Below are 20,787 nucleotides of genomic sequence, written 5' to 3' on the forward strand. Positions count from 1 at the left end.
CCAGGGGTGGCCAAGCCATATGTGCGTATGGATCTCCGCTAACATGCGAGCTAAAATGTAACTCATTAGACTCTCTTTTGCATTCATACTCTCATTGATTAGCAGCAGGCTAACAATATTGTTAAAACAATTCGGAGACTTTTTGTACTTTATGTTTAAATGACCCAAAAACGCTAAGAAGAAACGTACTTTGACGAGACAGCAATTCTCAGGGCTTCGCTTTTCCAGGTAAACCTCGAAGATCAAGTCGCCGGCCGGCGAGAACTGCGGGAGGAAAAAAAAACCAAAAAATGAAGAGCAGATGAGATCTTTTGCCTTCTGCATACATATAGGTTAAGGGGAACAAAAGGCCGGTTCCCCATCATTTCCAGGAAAGCCGGTGCAATGAAAGGCTGATTTGGCAGATCCCTGCAAATCGATGGAACAAAACACAAGCGTGGGTGATTTCCATTTGCAGCGATTGACTTACCGCGGTGTCCTTTTTGTCATTCCAGCGGGTGATGAAACTATTCTCCATCTCCATCTGTTGCACCTGCTCTTCATTGACCTGTTGGAAGACAGCAAGTCGGGAATCAATTCGCCACGCAAAAGGAAGAAAACAGACAATTTCCATGCTTGCGCTCGAAAAACCACGAGTTTCTTTAACCCTTAATGGCCCTGATTTACAATATAATCGCCATTCTAAAAAAAATAGAACCCTAACTCTAAAACTAGTACCGTATTTTCACGACTATAAAGCACAGATAAAAGTCTTACATTTTCTCCAAAATAGACAGGGCGCCTTATAATCCAGTGCGCTTTATATATGGACCAATACTAAAAATGTTATCACGATAAAATCAAATAAATCAGTGGATAGGGTACACCATCCTCTACAGCTCTCACAACTACGGCAAGCAGCCCCCGACTCTACTATTTTCCCCGTAGAAAAAGTACTGTGCAGTGACTGCTGGGATATGTAGTTCTTTTGTCAATACACCCAATGGATTGTGGCCTGTATACATCGACATCAACACAGCTTTACGAAGCATGGAAGACAGCTACTAGCTAGCTACTATTTGCGAATGGATTGTGGCCGCCTGGACGAACGTATAAAACTCAGCGTTTTCGATGACTCATTTGGACAATTGTTCAATTCGGACACAGAAAATGAGGACTTTGATGGATTTGTGGGTGATGATGTGTCCGTATGTTTAAGCTGGTGTATGTTTTGCCATGCCTGGCTGCGTCTATAAAAACGGTGCGTCCTTTGTGTGTGTCAAATACAGAAATAGCACTCGTTATTGACACTGTGGCTAAAAATACGATGCGCTGTATAGTCGTGAAAATACAGTACTTAAGAAATTCAGTCCCCTCTCGTTCTCCCAGTTCAAATCAATTGGACATCAACTCATTGGAAACTAATAACTCATAAAACTGCATATAGCCAGGGGAGGATCACGTCCATAGACATCCAAAGCTGGTAGGGAATGAACCCTAATTCAACGTTGTCTTCAATCATCAAAGACACCAAGCGCTAACAATCCGTTTTTTTACGATACGATCCAAGATATTCGCTCAAGTAATGATTGCTAATTCGATTAAAACACCAGCATTCCAGGCCAGAAGTCGACTCACGCTGAAAAGGGTGACGTAGTTGCGGATGAGATCCCGGACCACATCGGTCTCCCTGGGCGCGGGGCCCCGTGTCTGGAAAAAGCAGGGGGAGAAGACCGAAGCCAGTTTGGCGCTGGTCATGCCGGTCAGGTGGCGACAGCGTTGAATCCTGGCCGACAGCGACACAATCGCTCAAGCGGGATTCGCCTCGAACGTACGCGGGCGCCCATTTCGAGGTTCCGATACCTGAACAAGTGTTGGAGCAGAGCGCCCAGCGTCGCCCGGTTGGTTTTCGGCAAGCTCTGGATAAAAGTGGAGTACTTTTCAACCCTGCGGCTCTCCTCCTCCTCGTCTACACCCAAACACAAGTATGAAGCGGCGTTACGCCCCTCGGGTGAGGTCACGGAGAAAGGAGACGTCCCGAAACCGTCGAATTGAGCCGACTTCACTTCAACACATTGACTTTCATAGGAACGTTGCCTCTACCAACATGGCCGCCCGGATCGGAATGGTCTTTTTAAGCCCCCGCGGCAAATTGAGACCGCTTTACCATCGGTGGATGTCCGATCCGTAGGAACTGGGAGGGTTCCTCATCTGCCACCCTCCCACTTCAAAAGGATTGGGGGTCCGGTGCCAACAACGGCAACCAGGATGGTGAAAAAATCCAATTTGCACCCTCCCACCAATGACTTTGATCACTTGTAGACGTCTACCGTATTTTCACGACTATAAGGCGCAAAGCATTATAAGGCACACTGCATTATAAGGCGCACCGCATTATAAGGCGCACCCTCAATGAATGACACATTTTATTTTTTGTTTCCATATATAAAGCACACTGGATTATAAGGCGCCCTGTCTATTTTGGAGAAAATTTAAGACTTTTAAGTGCGCCTTATAGTCGTGAAAATACGGTAATCCTTATCAGTTGTTAGCTTATCTTAAAAACTGAAAGACAAAAAAAAAAAAAACCACGGGATGGGATGGCCACGTACCCAAAGCCGACACCCAGTAGGGATAAAGCTCCTTGGTCAGCAGCGCATCCTCCGCTTGCGATAAGAAGCTCTTCAGCGTATCGGTCACATCCTCCAGGTGGCGCTCTTCGTTTCTCAGTTTGACGCCACGGGCGTCCAACGTGAACTCCTCCAGGAGTCGGGCCACCCCGTCTGGATCGCCAGCTCGCTGGTAGACGCCCTCTTGGCATAACCCTGTGACGAGCAGCTCGCTGGCGTCAACGTTTTATGGATTCGCATCGAGTGCCGAGTCGGCCCGAAGGACCGGACTGACCGTACTGCGTGACAAAGGCGATGCAACTCTCCACCACCACGGGGACGCCGTTTTTGGTGAGCTGCTGGTCGCCCAGCGCCTTGCCGTCGGTGGCGGCCGCCCGCACGATGGCCGATCGCCACAGCTCGAAGTCGGCCGCGTTGAAGCCGTGGACGTAGACGGTCCTACGGGGAAACCGCATGTTTTGGAAAGAAAAAGCCAGGACGGGCGAGGTTCCACCTACCTCCCGCTCTCCACCATCAGCAGCACCTGCATCTTCTCGTCGCCTTCGCTTTGAGTGGTGACGGCTGAGGAGGAGAAGAAAAACTCAAGAAAAAATCAGGGCCCGGGTTGATGTTTTTCTAGGCTGAGGATGAAGAGCGAGGAAACAAAAGGGTCAGACAAAGGTTCCTCCAGGAATGACTTCTTTAACGTGTTTGTGGTTGATATAAAAATGTCAAAGTCATCCGAGAGTTAGCCGTTAATCACAGGCACTCTTAAATCGTAAGCGGATTAGGTTGTTTCGGGGCTGCGGGGGTTCCGCCGATCTAATTTGCGGCCTATTAAAAGCTCCGCTTAAGCCGTCTAGCGAGGGACCATTTGCTGCCGGCAGTTTTCGGGGAACAGACACAACAGACCCCTGACGGACCCTTACTGAGTTCCTGCAGGCGTCTGAGACGAAGCACCCCACGGTCTCCGCCGCCGTCGCCGTCGACGGAGCCGAAGCGGAGTGCGGAGCCGGACAGGACAAACCAGCCCGTCCTCCAGTGGTAGAGGTCGTGGCCTTCCTTGTAGAACAGCCGGCCAATCAGCTCGCTGTCCATCTGGACCTGGGATTCCGCTTTGGCCGGGACCAAGCACTGGTGGGAAATACCAGAGACTTTCTTTATATGTTATTTATATATATATATATATTTTTATATATATATATATATATATATATATATATATATATATATATATACATACATATATATTTATATATATATATATACATATATACATACATATACATATATATACATATATATATACACACACACATATATATATGCACACATATATATATACACATATATACATATATATATACACACATATACGTATATATATACACACATATATATACACATATATACATACATATACATATATATATATACATATACACACACACATATATACACACATATTTACATATATACACATATATCATATATATACATATATATACACATATGTGTGTATATATGTATGTGTATATATATATATATATGTATATATACATATATATACATATATACATACATATATACATACATATACATATACATATATATATATACACACACACATATATACACATATATACACATATATCATATATATACACATATATATATATATATATATATATATGTATGTGTATATATATATATATATGTGTGTGTATACATATATATACATACATATATATACATATATACATATATATACATACATATATATACATATATACATATATATACATATATATACATACATATATATACATATATACATATATATACATACATATATATACATATATATATATATAAATATATATATATATATATATATATATATATATATATATATATATATATTTGTTACCAATGTATATTTGCTTTCCATATCCAAAAAATGTAAATCTCTCAATATTGTTAGTTTTGGTCACCAACAACAGTCGGTCACGGCTTTTCCCGACCGAAAAAAAATGGCGTCCGACCTTGGTCAGGGCCTTGATCCAGTCACGGCGCGTCTCCGGCGTTTCGGCCCCGACAACCAGCGCCCGCCCAGAGCGCAGGTAGACCTCGGCGGTGAACACGGCCCTGCGGGGGGAAAGTGCGCCTCTTTAACGAACTGAATTACATTTTTAGCGACTTCTTCGCTATTTCTGCGCACGCGTTTTCTTTCGGCGCCCAACGCCGAGGAGCAAAGGTCAGACTCTTGTTATCGTGACGGTTAACTGGCGAGCCGGAGCTCGTGGGAGTGCGCCGAGAAGGCCCGAGCGGCGCCGAGGGTCGGGGGAGCGGCTGTTTACGTGGCCCCGCTCTGACCCGACGCCGCCTCCTCAGCAGGTGCGGGAAGCGGCACGGTGCTTCGAGCGCCGCCGTCGGGAATCAAAGAGGCGAGAGTGCAAGACGAATATTCGTCGTGGCTTTTTTTTGCCTCTCGGTTGTGTCGTAAATTGCTACGTATGTAAAAATGGAATATTTTGCAGCCACAAAAGATCGTGTGTCTCATTTTGACCGTCAAAATTAGGAGTTGGAATTGGACGAAAAATGGACGTTTTGAAAAAGTGGTTTTTTTAAACAAGGCCCTCCGAATGGAGATCATTTCATGAAATAACTCCTTGGCTGCGTCCAGTCCCGTTTGTTACCAGGTTGTCTTTTTGAAGCCGTCCCCGTGCCGGTTTGTCGACGTAAACGGGAAATACGGCGCTCGTAAAGCGCTGATAGGTCGGCATTAAAGTGAATCATGCCCGACCGAAAGATATGCTAATGCGACAAGCGTCGTACGGAGGAAAAACCATGCGGGGGGGTGTTTACTCGTGTGTGCGGGTGCGGGCGCGGGTGGCGCCGGGGAGGGAATACGTGATTTACATGGGCACTCCATTCTGCCGCAGACCAATAAAGGAGAGGAAACGATTGCGAGTGCACGCTGGGGAAATTCCGCATTTCAATTGGGGACAATGGACATGGCTTTAAATATCATTGCTTCCAATTCAGGGCGGGCTCGTGAAATAAATGACACCTTTTAAAATGAATCATTAACAAAGCATAGTCAATGACAAAGAAAATGTCTACATTGAAAGGAAGGGAGACAAAAGACAAAGAAATATACATTTCTCAAGTCATTCTTTTGAAACTTTTGGATCGTGCAAAATCAAAAACCCAAAGCCTAACCCCAAAAAATCAAAAACCCGAAGCCTAACCCCAAAAAATCTGTGTGCGGTCGATTGGTCGCCGTCTTTTGGTCGCCGGTCTTTTGGTGGCGGTCTTTTGGTGGCGGTCTTTTGGTGGCGGTCTTTTGGTGGCGGTCTTTTGGTGGCGGTCTTTTGGTGGCGGTCTTTTGGTGGCGGTCTTTTGGTGGCGGTCTTTTGGTGGCGGTCTTTTGGTGGCGGTCTTTTGGTGGCGGTCTTTTGGTGGCGGTCTTTTGGTGGCGGTCTTTTGGTGGCGGTCTTTTGGTCACGGTCTTCTGGTCACAGTCTTTTGGTCACAGTCTTTTGGTCGCCCCGATCGCGACAACGGGCGACCAAAAGACCGACGACCAAAAGACCAGCGACCAAAAGACCGGCGACCAAAAGACCGATGACCAAAAGAACGGCGCCAAAACAAGGTAAAACAACATGGTCTACGTATCAATAAAAGCCAACAATGACCATGAGCAGTTTCACTGAGCCGACGTGTGAGTGTAGAAGAGTTTGTAGTACATGCGTTGTCCCTTTAAGAAGCGACGTCAGTCAGGGTCTTAACAAGTTCTCCAACAAAAAACTATAAAAGTCCGGGAAATTTGGAGCTTTTCTTTAGCCTAATAATGACTAGGGCATTAAGTATGACTAAATAGTCATTCGCAGTTTGTATTTAGGGAATTTGAGCAACGATTTAAATGGTAATTATCACTTACCTTCCGGGCGACCAAAAGACCGGCGACCAAAAGATCGGCAACCAAAAGACCGGCGACCAATCGACCGTGTACCAAAAAAATCCCAACCCGGACCCCTAACCCCAAAAGAAATGCAGCCCTCCCACTCCGATTTCAAATTCCCCATCAAGATCAAGACCTACCCCGCCACCGTCACGGTCTCGCCGACGGCCAGGCTGACCACGTCGGCGACGGCCACCCTGCCGACCGCCGCGGCGCTCTCGGCGCTCTCGTAGTACGTCAGGAATCCGCCCTCCAACGTGCACCAGCGCCGCACCGTATCTGCGGAGTCGTCCAAAAAAGACCACAATGACTTCTGATTGCCCAGCTCCACTTTGAAAACAGAGAAGACATTTTTTTAAAGAATCGTTGGACTCGACGCCCGTTCCAGCGCCTGACGGTGCGCCCAATGAGAATGAAGTTCACGCAAACATACCTAATTTTGGATTTTCAAAGTCACCGTGCCATCTGTTTCTTTCTTTCTTTGTGGCGCCGCAAACAAACACGCTCACGCGGAGAAAAACAAACCCGGCGCGCCACCCGTCGCCCCAAACTTTCCACTGTATTTGTCTCATGAATATGCTAATTCTTCTGCCAACTGCGCACCCGCCACGCTTGTGAAGAAGCGGATGGCGCGCCAATAAAAGTGCCTGCGAATGGCTTTTTCAAGGGAAAGGATGTGACAAACACAAGGACGCCGTTCACCCCGGCGCCGGCTCCCAGCGTGGCGCCCTTTCCCGAAATGGGACACGCTTTTGAACGGCAACGTGGCTACTCGCGGCGGGCTTTAAAACGGAAAAAAAACGTGTTCTGCAGAGAATCAAACGTGAATAGCAGCTGCAAAAAAAAAACATCCAAGATGGCGCCATTCACGCGGGAGCCAGTGGGAGTAGCTCGGTACACTCTTATGTTTTTCCCTTCTATCTTTTTTTTAAAATTACATTTTAATATTTCTTAATTCACTCCTTTTTACTTTAATGTTTTTACAACTTTCCTTGTTCTTTGTTAGTCTGGCTTCTTTCTGCGACTTCTTTTTTTGGAACCATTCAGCCTTGCCTATGCTGTCACACACATGACTAGCTGTTACAATACGCAGCAGAAGGCGCAACACCTCGGTGCCGCCGGAGTTACGGAGCTGGACAAAAGTGCCGGGAGGAGAGGCAACGCTTCCGACCAACCATTCCATCGTGGGATAAGATGGAAGAGCTGTCGGCGCTTACCAGCAACGGCGTCGAGGAGTTCTGCCCTGCTACTGTTGTCTTCAGCTCCAGACTACTGAGGAAGTGTGCGGATAAGCTTGGAAGAGTGACTCTGCATATTCTCTACCTCGGTCACAGTCTGCAGAAGTTCCCCCATCTCGTGGAAGACTTCCTGTGTGTGGTTCCAGTTTTTGTCCAACTTTACGTCTTTTTGAGTCCATCCGGTTTTGTTACCGAAACTCGTAGCTCGTTTTGTGTTTTTGCTGCTTTTCTGTCTTGATGATTTGGTGATTCTTAATGATCCCATTGACTTTAATTTGCTTTGTACTTTGTGCTTTTTGGTTTTGCTTTTTGGTTTTGCTTTGTTGTTCTGCGGCTTTTGACTGTACTGTCTAACTTATAACTATGCCTTTTCTTGCTACTGTCACAATAAAATTTCCCGAATACGGGATGAATAAAGTTATCCAATCCAATCCGAAAACGTCATCTCCTCCAGACGCAAAAGATTTCAGGTAGACCGACTAAAAAAACGGTCTAAAGCGTCGCCGCCTCAGGGCCTTTGGGTTGTTGCGCTTTGGCAAAATGTGGTGTCCGTCCCGTCTTTTTGCCCGGAAAGAAGACCCCCCAAGCGCTCGTTGCGCGCTCCCGCCGTCCCTCTTCTAATAACCAAATTTGTACTCATCACAAATCTCACGCCGCGCTCATCTTAAGCGCCGCGCTTGATTTCCCAACAGTTCGTCCCCATCTTATTAAGCGATTTCAAATATTGATGAAATACGTGCCATTTTCCTCGACGTATGGGGTCGCTCACGTTTTAACTATATCCACTTGGATGTTGAAGATCGGTAGGCGTTTAGCTCCGAAAACCCGACTCTAACCTAATCTCATATTCATGGGAGTATGTGTATTAACCCCTCAAAAAAGCGAAAGTACACTACACAAAAATAGTCTTATTCCCTCAGCAAGAGCAATTGTGGCAGATTTTTCCTCTTAACCAAGACGAAATCCTTCCACCCCCGAAGGCAGCATCCAAGACAGCTCTCTCTCCCAATTACCCGAAGACCGTGGGGACACTCCAGCTGTTTGGAGAAGTGGGACCAACGCGGAAAAGGAAGGGCGGCGGCTGAGGGAGCTCAGAGTCGGGAGTTTTTAACTAACTCGCAAAGAAAACTTTCAGGAGCATTGTTCCCTTCACTGAAGCTCCATTGTACATGTTTTTTTTTTCGTCGCCGGCTTCTCCACGGTTGCGACTCCCGTGTTCGGGGTAGGGTTTAAACCAAGGGTGTCAGACTCGGGTTGGTTCGCGGGCCGGTTTAACGTAACTCGATTTCATGTGGGCCGGACCATTTTAGATATAATATTTAGATTTTTTTTTTATAAATGGATTAAATGAACTGGATTAAAGGCCCTGAATATTCCGTTTTTTATAGATCTAAAACAATGTTTATTTTAGCTTTTTTTCAATATATATATTTTTAGATTTTACAAAATGATTTTTGAACTAAAAACACAGAAAAAATGGATTAAAAAATGACAATTATTGATTTAAAAGGGGGAAAATCAGGAAATTGAATATACATCTATACTCTTCATTTGAATTTGATCCTAAAACAGAAAGTCAGCACTCATGATTTACTTTCCCGGGCCACACAAAATGATGCAGCGGGCCAGATTTGGCCCGAACCGGAACGGATGGACGCCCAACTAGGTCGCCCCGCAGACTCACCGTCTACTTTGCGGCGATCCGGCGGCGTCCTGCCCGGGGAGATGTAGAGGAAACCGTCCATGAAGGGGGGCACTTCGGAGGGGGAAGCGCTCTCTGACTTTGGGAAATCTGAGAAGGGAGGAAGTAGATCGCCATCAATAATCAAGTCAAGTGACTAAATCTGTTCAAGTTACCGTGTGGTCAATCAATCCAGCCAGTGAGTTGAAAACCTATTTGGAACTTTTCAAAAAGACGACTCCTACGTGACTAGAATTAGCCTTGCAAAATAGCGGGGACTATTTACCAAGGGGGCGTAAAAGCGGTTTCAACTGGAGTAAAATAGTTGCATGTCAAACCAGTTCAAGTACAGAGATTGGGTTATTCTGGATACTATTATAGATGTATGCATTTTTAATTAATTTTGTACAAGTGTCTTTAATTTGAGACTGGGGCAAACTCGAGGTCACCCTCCAGGACAGCTGGCTCCAGCTTGTTGACATAACACCTCACCGTATCCTCGGCTCTAAGGACTGTTTACTGGGAGATACACCTCGACCCTTTACCCAGATGCAAGTTCGCAATGAAGATCTGCGAAGGACTCTTAAATTGCTTGGACTTCCGGAGCAGATGGCGATAATCGAATACCTGATATGCGATTATTGTTGCAGTTGTTTTGACCTCAATGGTGTTATTCGGTTAGCTTATGCAATTGTTTGAATCAGATTACCTTAGATGTTTTGAATTATGCGCTACTAAATGGACAGAGGAGGATGCCGCTCTTCAGAATCCTCTTGAACGAAGGCGAGTTGGGAGTGATTTTCCTTGCAAGTTGTAGCCAGTGTATGTTAAAGATGTCTCCCTGTTTGATTAAAGTATATTAATAATAAACCTATCAGAACCAAAGTGATCTGGTTCTGCATGTCATCAATGGAGGCCCAACTTCCCGAGCAGCCACGTTAAGGGAATGTAAATACGCCAGCGCATGTGGCGTAACAAGCTTCCAAACAGCCCCCGCGGTCTACTAAAGATGGCCTCGCTCAAGATGGGACTGCAGAGGCAAAGAAGGGGCGGTGCGGAGGCGGCGGTCAGAGGAAGAGATGGGCCGCGTCCCCCGGCCCGCGTGATGGAGCGCTCCATTAGCCATCTGGTCGCCTGTGGCAACCGCCGCCAAGTGCTAGCCCGCCGGCGGAGGACAGCGGGGCCGCGAAGACGTCGCGCAGGAATCGAGCCACGCATAATAAATGCCGCTATAATTGGCTACACGTGTAAGGCAGGAGGAGCCCTAATGATAAGGTACCGTAGAGGAACAAAGCCCCGGCCCGTCCACCTGTCTACGCGGTCCAATCAAAAACACTAAAAACTCCCCCGAGCGGGGACTTTGGCTCCCATTATTTTTGTCGCGGCGTGTGTTCGGGGGCACCGCCGGGCCCAAACAGATTCCAGGTGTGCTTAAAACAACATCTATTTCAGGGGATTCCGAGCCTATTCTCAGTCAATACCTGCGACATTTGGAAACGAATCGTAAAACAACGGCAACGTTCAAAGATGCGCCCCAGCGGCAGCCTCTCACCAAAAGGGATCGGCGCCATCATTGAAGCCGTCCGGGAGGTTTTCCCAAGCGCTACATCAGGCGGGCCCTATGCAAATGAGCCGGGAAAAATGTCCTAAGGTGCTTGGGTAACGGCGAGGCCCGCGGGGCGTGTTTGCAGGGGGTGGACTTCAAATGAGCCAAAACCCCGGGACAGGGAGCTAGCGGTTTCACATACGGCGAGGCGTCATGTACTGGAGGAGACTTTTCTTGTACTCGTTTAACTCATCGGCTGCCATTTTGACTGGCAGGGGCCAATGTCAAGACTAGAAGAATTTTTCAAGTCCAGACTCTTATAATCAGGTCTCGCGTATACTTCACTGACAACAAGACGGTTAAAAGTCCTTTTCAAAGCCAGTGGAAAATTAACGGCGCAAAAATAAGAATGTTTTCGCTTTGTCCGAGTTCTGGAGCTTGACCAAAACCAGACCTCTTGCGAAATCAAGAGGCCGAGACTAGTCCTGAGGGTAAGAATAGTACTCATTCCGGTCCAGTTAGGGTACTCACCCGACAGCCTATTTTGATGCAGAAACTCCATCTGCAGCCTTTGGCCAGCACGCTGGGCCAAGAGGTACGGCGTGGAGCAGGTCGGGTCCCCGGTGGCGCACATAACATCTGCACCGCTGAAGACCAGCTCCATGGTCCGAGGCACGTCGGGCGAGACCACGGCGGCGCACAGGGCCTGGACGCACATGAAAGGCACGGCAATTAATAACGGCCGCTGGAGACGAGGGCAAAAATAGCGACAAAGGTCTTCCTGGGACCATCTCGAGGTCGAAAACCCCGAGGGCAGAGCCTCCATAAAACGCCGCCGCGAGGCCGCGTAAAAGTTTAGGACAGAGTTCTGCTTGCTGATCTCAAAAGAGAAGTTAAAATAAGATCAGGTTTTATTGCTTCCTGAGCGAGTCATTAAATCCTTAATCCCTTTTCGGGGGGAAATACAGAGTGGAGGTTCAGTGTTAAATATAATGGAACTCTTTCAAACGGCGATGGGAGCGTTTCTTTCCAAGACAGAGAAAAATCTGGCGTTAAATCCGTCCTGGCTACAAGGAGGAAGGTCAGATAAAAGCCGGCATCTGTCATTTCCCATCAATCCGCTTCACTGATTGGGCGGTGGAGACGATGACCCGTGGCAAGGCAGCGCATGTTCCGAATCTCAACCAGCAACTTGACGGTAGCAAAAAAAATGGCCAAAAAAAAACACACCACAACGATACACTCCCTATGATTGGTCTTCATCTCAATTTTGTAACAACTAGCACGACTTATACCGCGACGTCACTTTGCGCCAAAGCGTGTTGACATCGCGAAACTCAAGCGAGCGTTTTCAGTCTCATCCCTGCCAAACGACCTTGCGTGTCAGAGCAATTACTGCAGTCGCTGGAGGATTTTGTGCGGGTGTGATGATATAAAGAGGTCCCCGGACACCTTCCTCTGGAGGTCACGCGGCCCGCCGGGACTCGCCGGGCGAGGAGTTTCTAACGGCAAAAGCAGAATGAAAAAAAACTTGATACGAAAATTTCCCTACAAAATTTACGAGGCGGATTTGAACGGCTTGTAGTGTACATCTTTCCATTCCCGTTCCAAAGTGATGCTTTAAACATTCGCCCGCTATACGAGCTGACCGGGCGGGCGCTGGAGTCTTTGCTGGAGTCTTTGTACTCGGCAAAACTCCCAGAGGAGTCGGCTCGGGCCAGCCGGCGCTAAGTAGATATGACGCTCAGCTAAGAAGAGACGTCTCGTTGAATCAGTTTAGCTGGCAACGCTGACGCCCGGATTCATCTTTTACATACATTGCTTGCGGTTTATCCGCAGAGGATGTTCTCGTGGCCTTTGCGGTGGGTTGATCCCGTCCCCATCTGCCGAGACCACTTATAGAGAGTTGGCGTCTGTTTTCCCAAACAATTTGCGGTCGAGTACGCCTGTCACGTGTTTCGTTTTGGTTTAGCATGTCTAAAAATGACGATTCGGAAGGCACTTTACTGTGTTGAGCTGATCCGCGTCGCCGAGGCCCTCCAGGAGGCGGCGATACTCCCTCTGGCGGTACTTCCTTCGGACGAAAGTGGCGCGGCGCTCCTCCGAAGCGCCGGCGTTGAGCTCTTCCTCCAAAGGGAGGCGGGCGCTCCAGAAAGCGTTGGCTTTCTGGTTCCCCACTTCCAAAAAGAGCTGCACGCTTAGGGAATGTTAGGGGTTGATCTTAGATCTTAGAACAAAAACCAAAGGGGCCATACCTCCACTAGCTCGTTGCTCCAGATGCCGCCGTCCATCTTCAAGCTGTGGACTTTGGAGATGCTCGGCCCGAGCGAGCCGTGCTGCCCTGGCGGCGAAGAAGGGTTAGGGTTAGGAGAAACACCCACGGTCAGCCGGGTCCGGGGAAGTTCATCGCTAACGGAGATTGGCGCCGTTTGCTCTTTCGTCTTTGTCGAAATATCGGCAGAACAAAGTCGGTCGTCGTAAGAAAGTCAGAAAACGAGATACTATTATTAGCGTCCTTCATTTTCGGCCTGCATACTGAGACCCTCTGGTTCGGTTCTCACACCAGTGTGCTTTATTGCAAGAAGGGACCCCGTGGTGTTATTTCGTTGCGAGTGGGTGTAACCTGAACATCCGTGTTTCAGTTTAGAACAGGGGTCGGGAACCTTTTTGATGGAAAGAGCCATAAACAATTCATATTTTTTAAATGTTAATCCTTGAGAGCCATGCTCCGAATTTAAAAGTCAACATACATGAACATGTCTGCCTTTTTTAGTCACTTCACCACTTTTAAAGTACAAAAAGTCTCTGAATTATTTTGACAACATTGTTACGTTGTTGCTAATCAATGAGTATCAATGAGAAAATCCATGCAAAAAAGTGTAATGGAAAAAAAAAAGATTATAAGGCGCTGGGGTAGTGTCAATGCCATAATACCAACGTAACGCTCCTATTCCTGCGCTTTCTCACCAGCAGTTTCCATAGTTTACCTCACAGGTTAGTGGAGAGCCATATGCACCCATCAAAAGAGCCATATGTGGCTCCCGAGCCATAGGTTCCCTACCCCTGGTTTAGAAGGACCATGCAAATTTGGGTTTCTCCTCCCGTGCCCTAGCCGGTCTGGTCGATCCAACCGTCCGACTCGCTTGAGGTCAAAGGAGGGGCCGGAGTTGAAGTTAAAAAACTTTTGGGGTTTTTTGTTTCGGCAAGCCGGCTAACGAAAACGCCACTGAATCAAAGTCGGGCGGTTAAAACGAGACGACGGAAAGCCAGCCAGGGATGATTTCGATCATTAGCTTTCTCATTACTTCTGGGCTCTTCCTCTTGTCGGCATTTCTCCTTATTGTCCGTGACATCAGAGCGCTAATTGGGAGTGCGCCCAGTCATGGCTATTCCAGATGGAGCGCCTAATTTCAAGGCGAGCGCCGCGCAAGGAGGGCTCCTCTCTCGCCCAGCGCGTCCAGCAAATGTAATATTAAACACCCCGGCAAATGAAATCATTTAAGGCTGTTTGAGAAGGGATGTCGGATATCTGATGGCTACCAATTACGCCGGCTTTGCCGAGGTGAGCTGAGGAATCGCATTACGAGCCGTGGCTCTCGGGCACGGGGAGATAAGGAGGGAGGAAGAGGACGAGGAGGAGGAGGAGGAGCCCGTGGAAAAACCGCCACTTAGCGGAGATGGAGAGAAGACATTTAATTAGGGACGCGGATCCACTGCCAAAATCAATGGGAACGTTCAAGGGCTGGCTTTTACAGGCTTGGGAAATGGGATTTTTTTGCTTTTTTACCCACGCCAACTCCTTCCAAGTTCACCTTGAAGCCAATTTGAAAAGGAGCTCTTTTTACTTCGTGCTCATCCGAGCAGTTATTCAATGTAAACCAATGAAGAGTTTGCAATGCTACTTCCGGCGAGGTAGCATATGCGGTTCGATTTGCTTAAAGCAGGGGTGTCCAAATTGGGCTGCCCAGTTTTTATTGAAAAGGCTCGTAGAATGTGGCCCGTGCAATAAGCTAAAATTCAGCCTACATTCTGTTGCGCTTCTCAGCTTCAACACTAGACTGCGCTAGTCCCTCTATTAAGAGACATTGTGGGTGGAATTAAGACGCAAAACTGTTTCAAGTGGGAACTGTTGAAATGGCTTTTTTGTGGGTCCTGTTTTGGGAGATTTGTGAATGGAAGCGGCATGACTTACTGGCACACTTCTTGCAGACGACCACTCCCAGGTTGAGCGACGCCCACTCGGGCTCCCCGGCGCGACAATCGGCGCAAGTGCGGTTGGCCTCGTTGAACCAGATCTTCTCGGCCACCTCGTAGTCGCACAGCGTCTCGGCGATGGATTCCCGAACCGCTTCCATCCACTCCAGCTTCTCCCGTTCCGACTCGGCCACGAAGCTGCAAACGGTGGACGGCGTGAGACCACGGCGCTATTTCCAAAGGTTAAAACGACGGCAAGTCCGTTCATAGTTTTTTTTCCTGGCAATAGGCGAGCCTGGAAATGGAGGGGGCGGAGCCGACGTCTGAAAATGATCATCCTTTGGAGCCGACAAGAGCTAAATTGCCACCTTCGGTCTGATTAGAAGTTAGAGCTGCAACTAAGCTTTTTGCGTTTGGCATTTGAGCCTCAATTACAGCAATTTAGACAATCTGCCGCATTGTGGAAAAGCCTCAATCACGGCCGCGACCTCCGTTTTCATTTGCCGAGTGCAATATCGCAATCACGCCACCCTTGGGTTTGTCGCGCTTCCCCGAGAGAAACGGGCAGGAATATAAAGTTAGATCCAGTAAAAAAGACAAAGGCTTTAACTTTAGCTTTTTAACTGATTGGCCGCCTGCGGTCCTCGGTAACGAATTTCCGAATTCAACTCTCCGCTCTGTCGGATTGGTCGTCAGTGAGTTCGTTTCAGTCGTGGAGGTTTTTCCTTCATTGCAGTGTTGAGGGGTAAAATGCTAAATTAGCGTGTGGTCTTTGTAAAAGAAGGAAGAGCTGATTTAAAGCAACTGGGGTCCGTCTGCGACCGCACACGGCACCCCGGCTGCTCACCGCAGAACCTTGGCGCTCCCTCGGGCCCGCCGATCAATAAGCACGCAGTTTGTTTGAGCCGTAATGGCCCATTTCGAATACAACCATCACAAAGCGCGCCTTGTTTGTTGGCGGGCGGACGCCCCCCCCCGCCCCCATTTCCCCCGTCGCCTTCTCTAGATTGACTTGATTTATGTAGGACTCTCTGCGGTTCTTCCGTCCGTCTTCCACGCGTCCAATCGATCGGTTGACGCGAGGCCGGCGTAATGGTCTCGTCGTTCGCCGCTTTTGTTAATAACCTGGACTTAATTGCCGTTTGGCGCCCACGAAAAACAGAGAGCGGAATTCAAATGAGCTCCTGAATTTGTTGGGATGAGGCGAACGCTGAAAGCGAATGGGATCGATTGGTCACCCCGGGAGTTTTCTGCTACCTGGTGGGGATTAGCCGCAAACTCGTCTAATCACTTTAGGCCGGGAGACTCACTTTGGCTTTTTCTATTGTTTCGCCGCCTCTGACTTTTTATCAGTGGCGCGAATGACAATTTGCGTCCCGGGACAAAGACGGCGGGGAAAACTTGACACCCAATTCGGGTTTGTTAGCCTCAGGGACACGTCGCGCGTGTCCACGGCGTTTGGAACTTGGACATTAGCGATTCATTTAACTGATGGTCTTCGGTTTGAGAGGATGCTTGGTCTTGTAAAATTGTAAACGATAGCAATCCGTGACCGGACGATTCGCCGAAAGACGTTTCGCCGACGGCTATTGGACACGCAATGTAATTTATCAAAGCTGGGGATTGATGTCTGACACTGAGAAAAAACAACACTAGAAGACTTATGTGAAATTCTAAGTGCCTTGGACAGACCAGAGGACTTAGAGAATAATACCTGAAAATGCCATGGAACACACTTTTACTTCTAGTTTAATTTCAAATAATTTCCCATTATTTTAGGAAATATATATTCAAAAAGATTTGCTGAGAACCTTAATTCAAAGATTAATCTCAACGTTTTCTATGCTGGTGTAAATTTTTTGGAGTAGGATTTCTGGATTCACAATTTCATTACAGTAGTACTTACTGTTACTACTACTTTATTTTCTCTATTTCTTCTGTCACGTACTGTTCTGCGTGATCTCCAAATGGCTACTACTTTAAACGCAAGGATAAAATAAAAAATATAAAAAATTGGCAGCTCATTGTAGTGTATGTACTTGTATTTAATCATATGTCCAGCGGGGGGCAGTACATGCTCTTGTTATTCCTAAATGAATGTTATCTGTATATGGCCCGCGGGCCGAGGTTGAAAAACATGTACACACACTTATCTGGGGGCGGGGCGAGCGTTTCGGCGAAACGTCCGTTCAGCGAACTGTCCGTCGGCCAAACGTCCGTCGGCGAAACGATTTTCGGCGAATCGTCCGAGTACCATAGCAATCATCACCTACCAAAAGTTCTTGAAGGGCGTGTTGAGTTCAAAGACCCGTCGGTCCACGTTTCGCACGCTGGCCGCCGTCAGCTCCACTTGACAGATGGCCAGACCCGCTACGTAGTCCTTGACCGAGACAAAGAAAGAGAAAAGTGAGGAGCTCCTCTCGTCGGAAATCCTGAAGCAGATGCCACGTTTTCATTAGCGCCGGCGTAAAAACCAAGAAAATCAGGCGTCGGTCTCGAGCAGACGGCGTGTGAGGCTCGTATTACCAGGCCAGATTTAGAAAGCCCTTCCAATAAGACGCCATCACCTGCCCCCCTCATTAAATTCGCGGCTGGGAATTTAATTCCGGCTCATCTCGGCTAACAAACACGGAAAGGGAGCTACATTTACATCCGCCGTATTGTCAGTCCCGCCGGCTTTTTGGCGCCGGGAACGAGTCACGCTGGAAATAGTTTGTGACAGGCAATCTTGCGCGTGTCCACGGAACCTATCGGGTCGCCTCCTGTGTCGTTGGACGCCGGCCTAGCTTCACATTTTAAACGCTAAACTGCATCCAAAGCCTGGCAATACGGTAAGAAATATTGAGGATGGAGTCGCTACTTTCTGGGAATCGGGAGCGAGCTGCTGTCCAATTTCTATGGGACATTTGGGTCGGCCTATCGTATTGGTCTACGTGATATGATTTGAGGGTTTTTTGGGGTCTTTTCAGAAGGATTTTTATGGTTTTATCTCAATCTCTGTGAGTCCTGTTCTTGGGTGACCGGGTACTTTTGGTACTATGCCGACAGAGAACCCTTCAAATGATGTTAAATAGATATCATAAAATCATAGAAAATGCATAAAAACAGTAATATGCTCAGGTTACGGCTCTTTCAATAACAATTGACTTTTACCTTGAGCGGAAACGTATTGGCTTTCGAACGCCCGTTTTTGTTTGTGTTCGAGATGAATGGAGATGGAAATAAAGGCATATTATCTAACTTGCAGTATGAAACCAAAGAAGGGTTTAAATCAAAGGGGTCAGGAGAAAAATGACCTTAGCAGATTAGACGACTCAAATTTTCATCGCAATTGATATGATAATAGACAGGGTCCAAAGTCACAGAGGTCGGACATCTTGAATTTGGCTGAACAGGTGAACATCTGCTCTGGCGGGGTGCTCATCTCATCATTTCTGTTTAATTGCCTCCCATTAATTCATTCCTATTAACGTCAAATCCGTTTGGATTGGGAAGACGGGCCTCTTTCAATGCCGTGGGCGGCGCCAGACCAAGGAACGTTGATTGGTCCGAATGGATGGTACGTCTACGTACCGAGGCAATCGCTCGTTTTATTCCGAGCGCTTTCAAAGCCTCTTCACCTCGACGCTGAAATGACCTCAAACGCAAGTCCATCACGGAGCTTACGACCCGTGAGAAATGTGTCCGGGGGCGACGGGGGCAACGGGGGCGACGGGGGCGATGGTGGCGCAGGAGCCGGCGCGGGAGCCGGAACCGCCGGCAGGCCCGTGTTTCCAAAAGCTCGTTCATCATGTTAGATTAAATACTCTACTCCGCTGAGCTCCGAAGGGGGCGCCGCTCTACTTCCCCTCGCGAGCAAATACAACACCCCGACCCCCCACGCCTCGCCGCCACCGCCGCCAGATTGATCTTCAGCCGAAATAATACAATTAATTTGGATTTTCTTCTCCAGCCGTTCGCAAAGGCGCTGACGCGGAGGGAAACCCGAAAGAGAAATCTAACGACCATGTTTGCTGGCGCTAATGAAGAAAATAATGAAAGGCAAACAGCAAACAGCAAAAGAGCGGACGCCCGCCCGTAGACTTCTCCAAATAGAGGCGAGGAACTTTAAGAAATGGCATCAAGGGAACTCGCTAGCTTCCCTTCTTTGGAAGCTCTTTTTTTGAGGACCTGATTGGAGCGAATTAAGCGAGAAGTGAGACGCTTTCAAGTGCGCACCGAGATCCAAATCGGGTACTTCGCGGTATCGGGAACTCCCGGAATATGGAGATGGTGACACATCTGGTTGTCAATGGCAGTGAAACCGTCGTGAAATGTTTGTATGGCGAATGGCAGGAACTTTTCAAATCTAATCAAATAGACGAAGCAGGAGAAAAGGCTTCCTTATTAGCTGGAGGTCATATTTCTCTTATAATGGGAAAATGACATTACAAATTGAATTCTAGGTCAGGTTTCACCCCAATCAACACCTTGCTTTCATTTGTTTTCTTTTACTCTTTTACTGAAAAAACCTTTTTATGGAAACATATTCATACTTGACTCAATTGTCATTTAATGGGAAAGTTCATTTTACATGAAAATTATGTCTGATTTGATTGAATACACAATCCTTGACTCCTAAATAAGCGCATTATATTATTTGAAGTGTCGTTTTTTTAATGTACTGTCAATTCTAGTCTTTTGTTCCATTGAGTTTTTTGTCCAAAAACGCAGCACAGTTGCGAGTAGATGAAATGCGATTGTTTCATCGTCAACAGCGACAGATTCAGGTTTTCCCAAACGGGGTCGAGGTGTGGAAACGTACCTGTTCTGTCTTGCACAGCCTGATGTTGCTCCCCGCCAAGGACACCACAAGCCTGCCTTTGTAGCCACGCACCTCCAGCAGTCCACGCTTGCCGTTGGTGGCCAGGCGGCGTAGGCGGCGCGTCCCGGAACCGCGGCCGGCCGGCCTCGCCGCCGACTGAAGGCACGCCATCCACTCGCCGCGCTCCCCTGCGGACGCCCCATCAAGAAAAGACATTCAGACAAAAGATTTTTTTTTTTTCATCTCTCCGCAGTTGCGTCGCTTTCGGTGAGTCGGAAGAAGTCGTCGGACGGGATGAAGCGCAACTGCTTGGAAAAATAATATCCTTGAAAGCTGCTTAAGCAAGATTTAAAAGCCCGCGGCTATATTTCGCAGCGCAAATGAGAGCCGGCACAACAGCTAATTGAAAGAACTGAAAAATCATTGCCATCCAGTCTGGGAGTCCGGCGCCCGTATTTTTTTCTTTTAATAAAACAGTAGCAAAGATAGCGAGCGGCTAAGATAATCGAATCAAGAAAACGCATTTGCATTCCAATTGGTAATGGACTTGAAAGACCTTTGTTACCCTTAGCTTGAAGCTACCAACGACGGAAACGGCCATCGAGGTGATGTTGCTAATTAAGACGGCGCCCCCCCCCCCAGGCTCGCCAAATAGTGGTAAATACTTTGTAAAGCTACTTATAGTAAGCAGCATGCAAATATTGTTACCGTTACCCTAAACGGCATCATACCGTACCGATACGCTTTTTAAAAAGTATACGTACTTTTT

The 20,787-nt window shown here is 47.5% G+C and overlaps 1 protein-coding gene across 4 annotated transcripts in view; it reads right to left on the reverse strand.

The window, feature by feature from the left end:
• arap2 (ArfGAP with RhoGAP domain, ankyrin repeat and PH domain 2) overlaps positions 1-20,787 on the reverse strand; it is a 36,283-nt gene that overhangs the window by 5,251 nt on the left and 10,245 nt on the right. For all 4 annotated transcript variants that reach the window (XM_077589664.1, XM_077589662.1, XM_077589661.1 and 1 more), the window contains 17 exons: positions 20,019-20,206; positions 17,488-17,594; positions 15,213-15,412; positions 13,276-13,361; positions 13,028-13,210; positions 11,552-11,726; positions 9,478-9,585; positions 6,696-6,834; positions 4,634-4,736; positions 3,518-3,722; positions 3,107-3,170; positions 2,884-3,047; positions 2,592-2,804; positions 1,843-1,948; positions 1,618-1,765; positions 470-547; positions 190-264 (listed from right to left, as the gene is read on the reverse strand). In XM_077589664.1, coding sequence (XP_077445790.1) covers positions 190-264; positions 470-547; positions 1,618-1,765; positions 1,843-1,948; positions 2,592-2,804; positions 2,884-3,047; positions 3,107-3,170; positions 3,518-3,722; positions 4,634-4,736; positions 6,696-6,834; positions 9,478-9,585; positions 11,552-11,726; positions 13,028-13,210; positions 13,276-13,361; positions 15,213-15,412; positions 17,488-17,594; positions 20,019-20,206 — 2,342 coding nt within the window. The remainder of the gene's footprint in view (positions 1-189; positions 265-469; positions 548-1,617; positions 1,766-1,842; positions 1,949-2,591; positions 2,805-2,883; positions 3,048-3,106; positions 3,171-3,517; positions 3,723-4,633; positions 4,737-6,695; positions 6,835-9,477; positions 9,586-11,551; positions 11,727-13,027; positions 13,211-13,275; positions 13,362-15,212; positions 15,413-17,487; positions 17,595-20,018; positions 20,207-20,787) is intronic.

Source organism: Stigmatopora argus, chromosome 20, assembly GCF_051989625.1.
Source record: "Stigmatopora argus isolate UIUO_Sarg chromosome 20, RoL_Sarg_1.0, whole genome shotgun sequence".
NCBI lineage: Eukaryota > Metazoa > Chordata > Actinopteri > Syngnathiformes > Syngnathidae > Stigmatopora > Stigmatopora argus.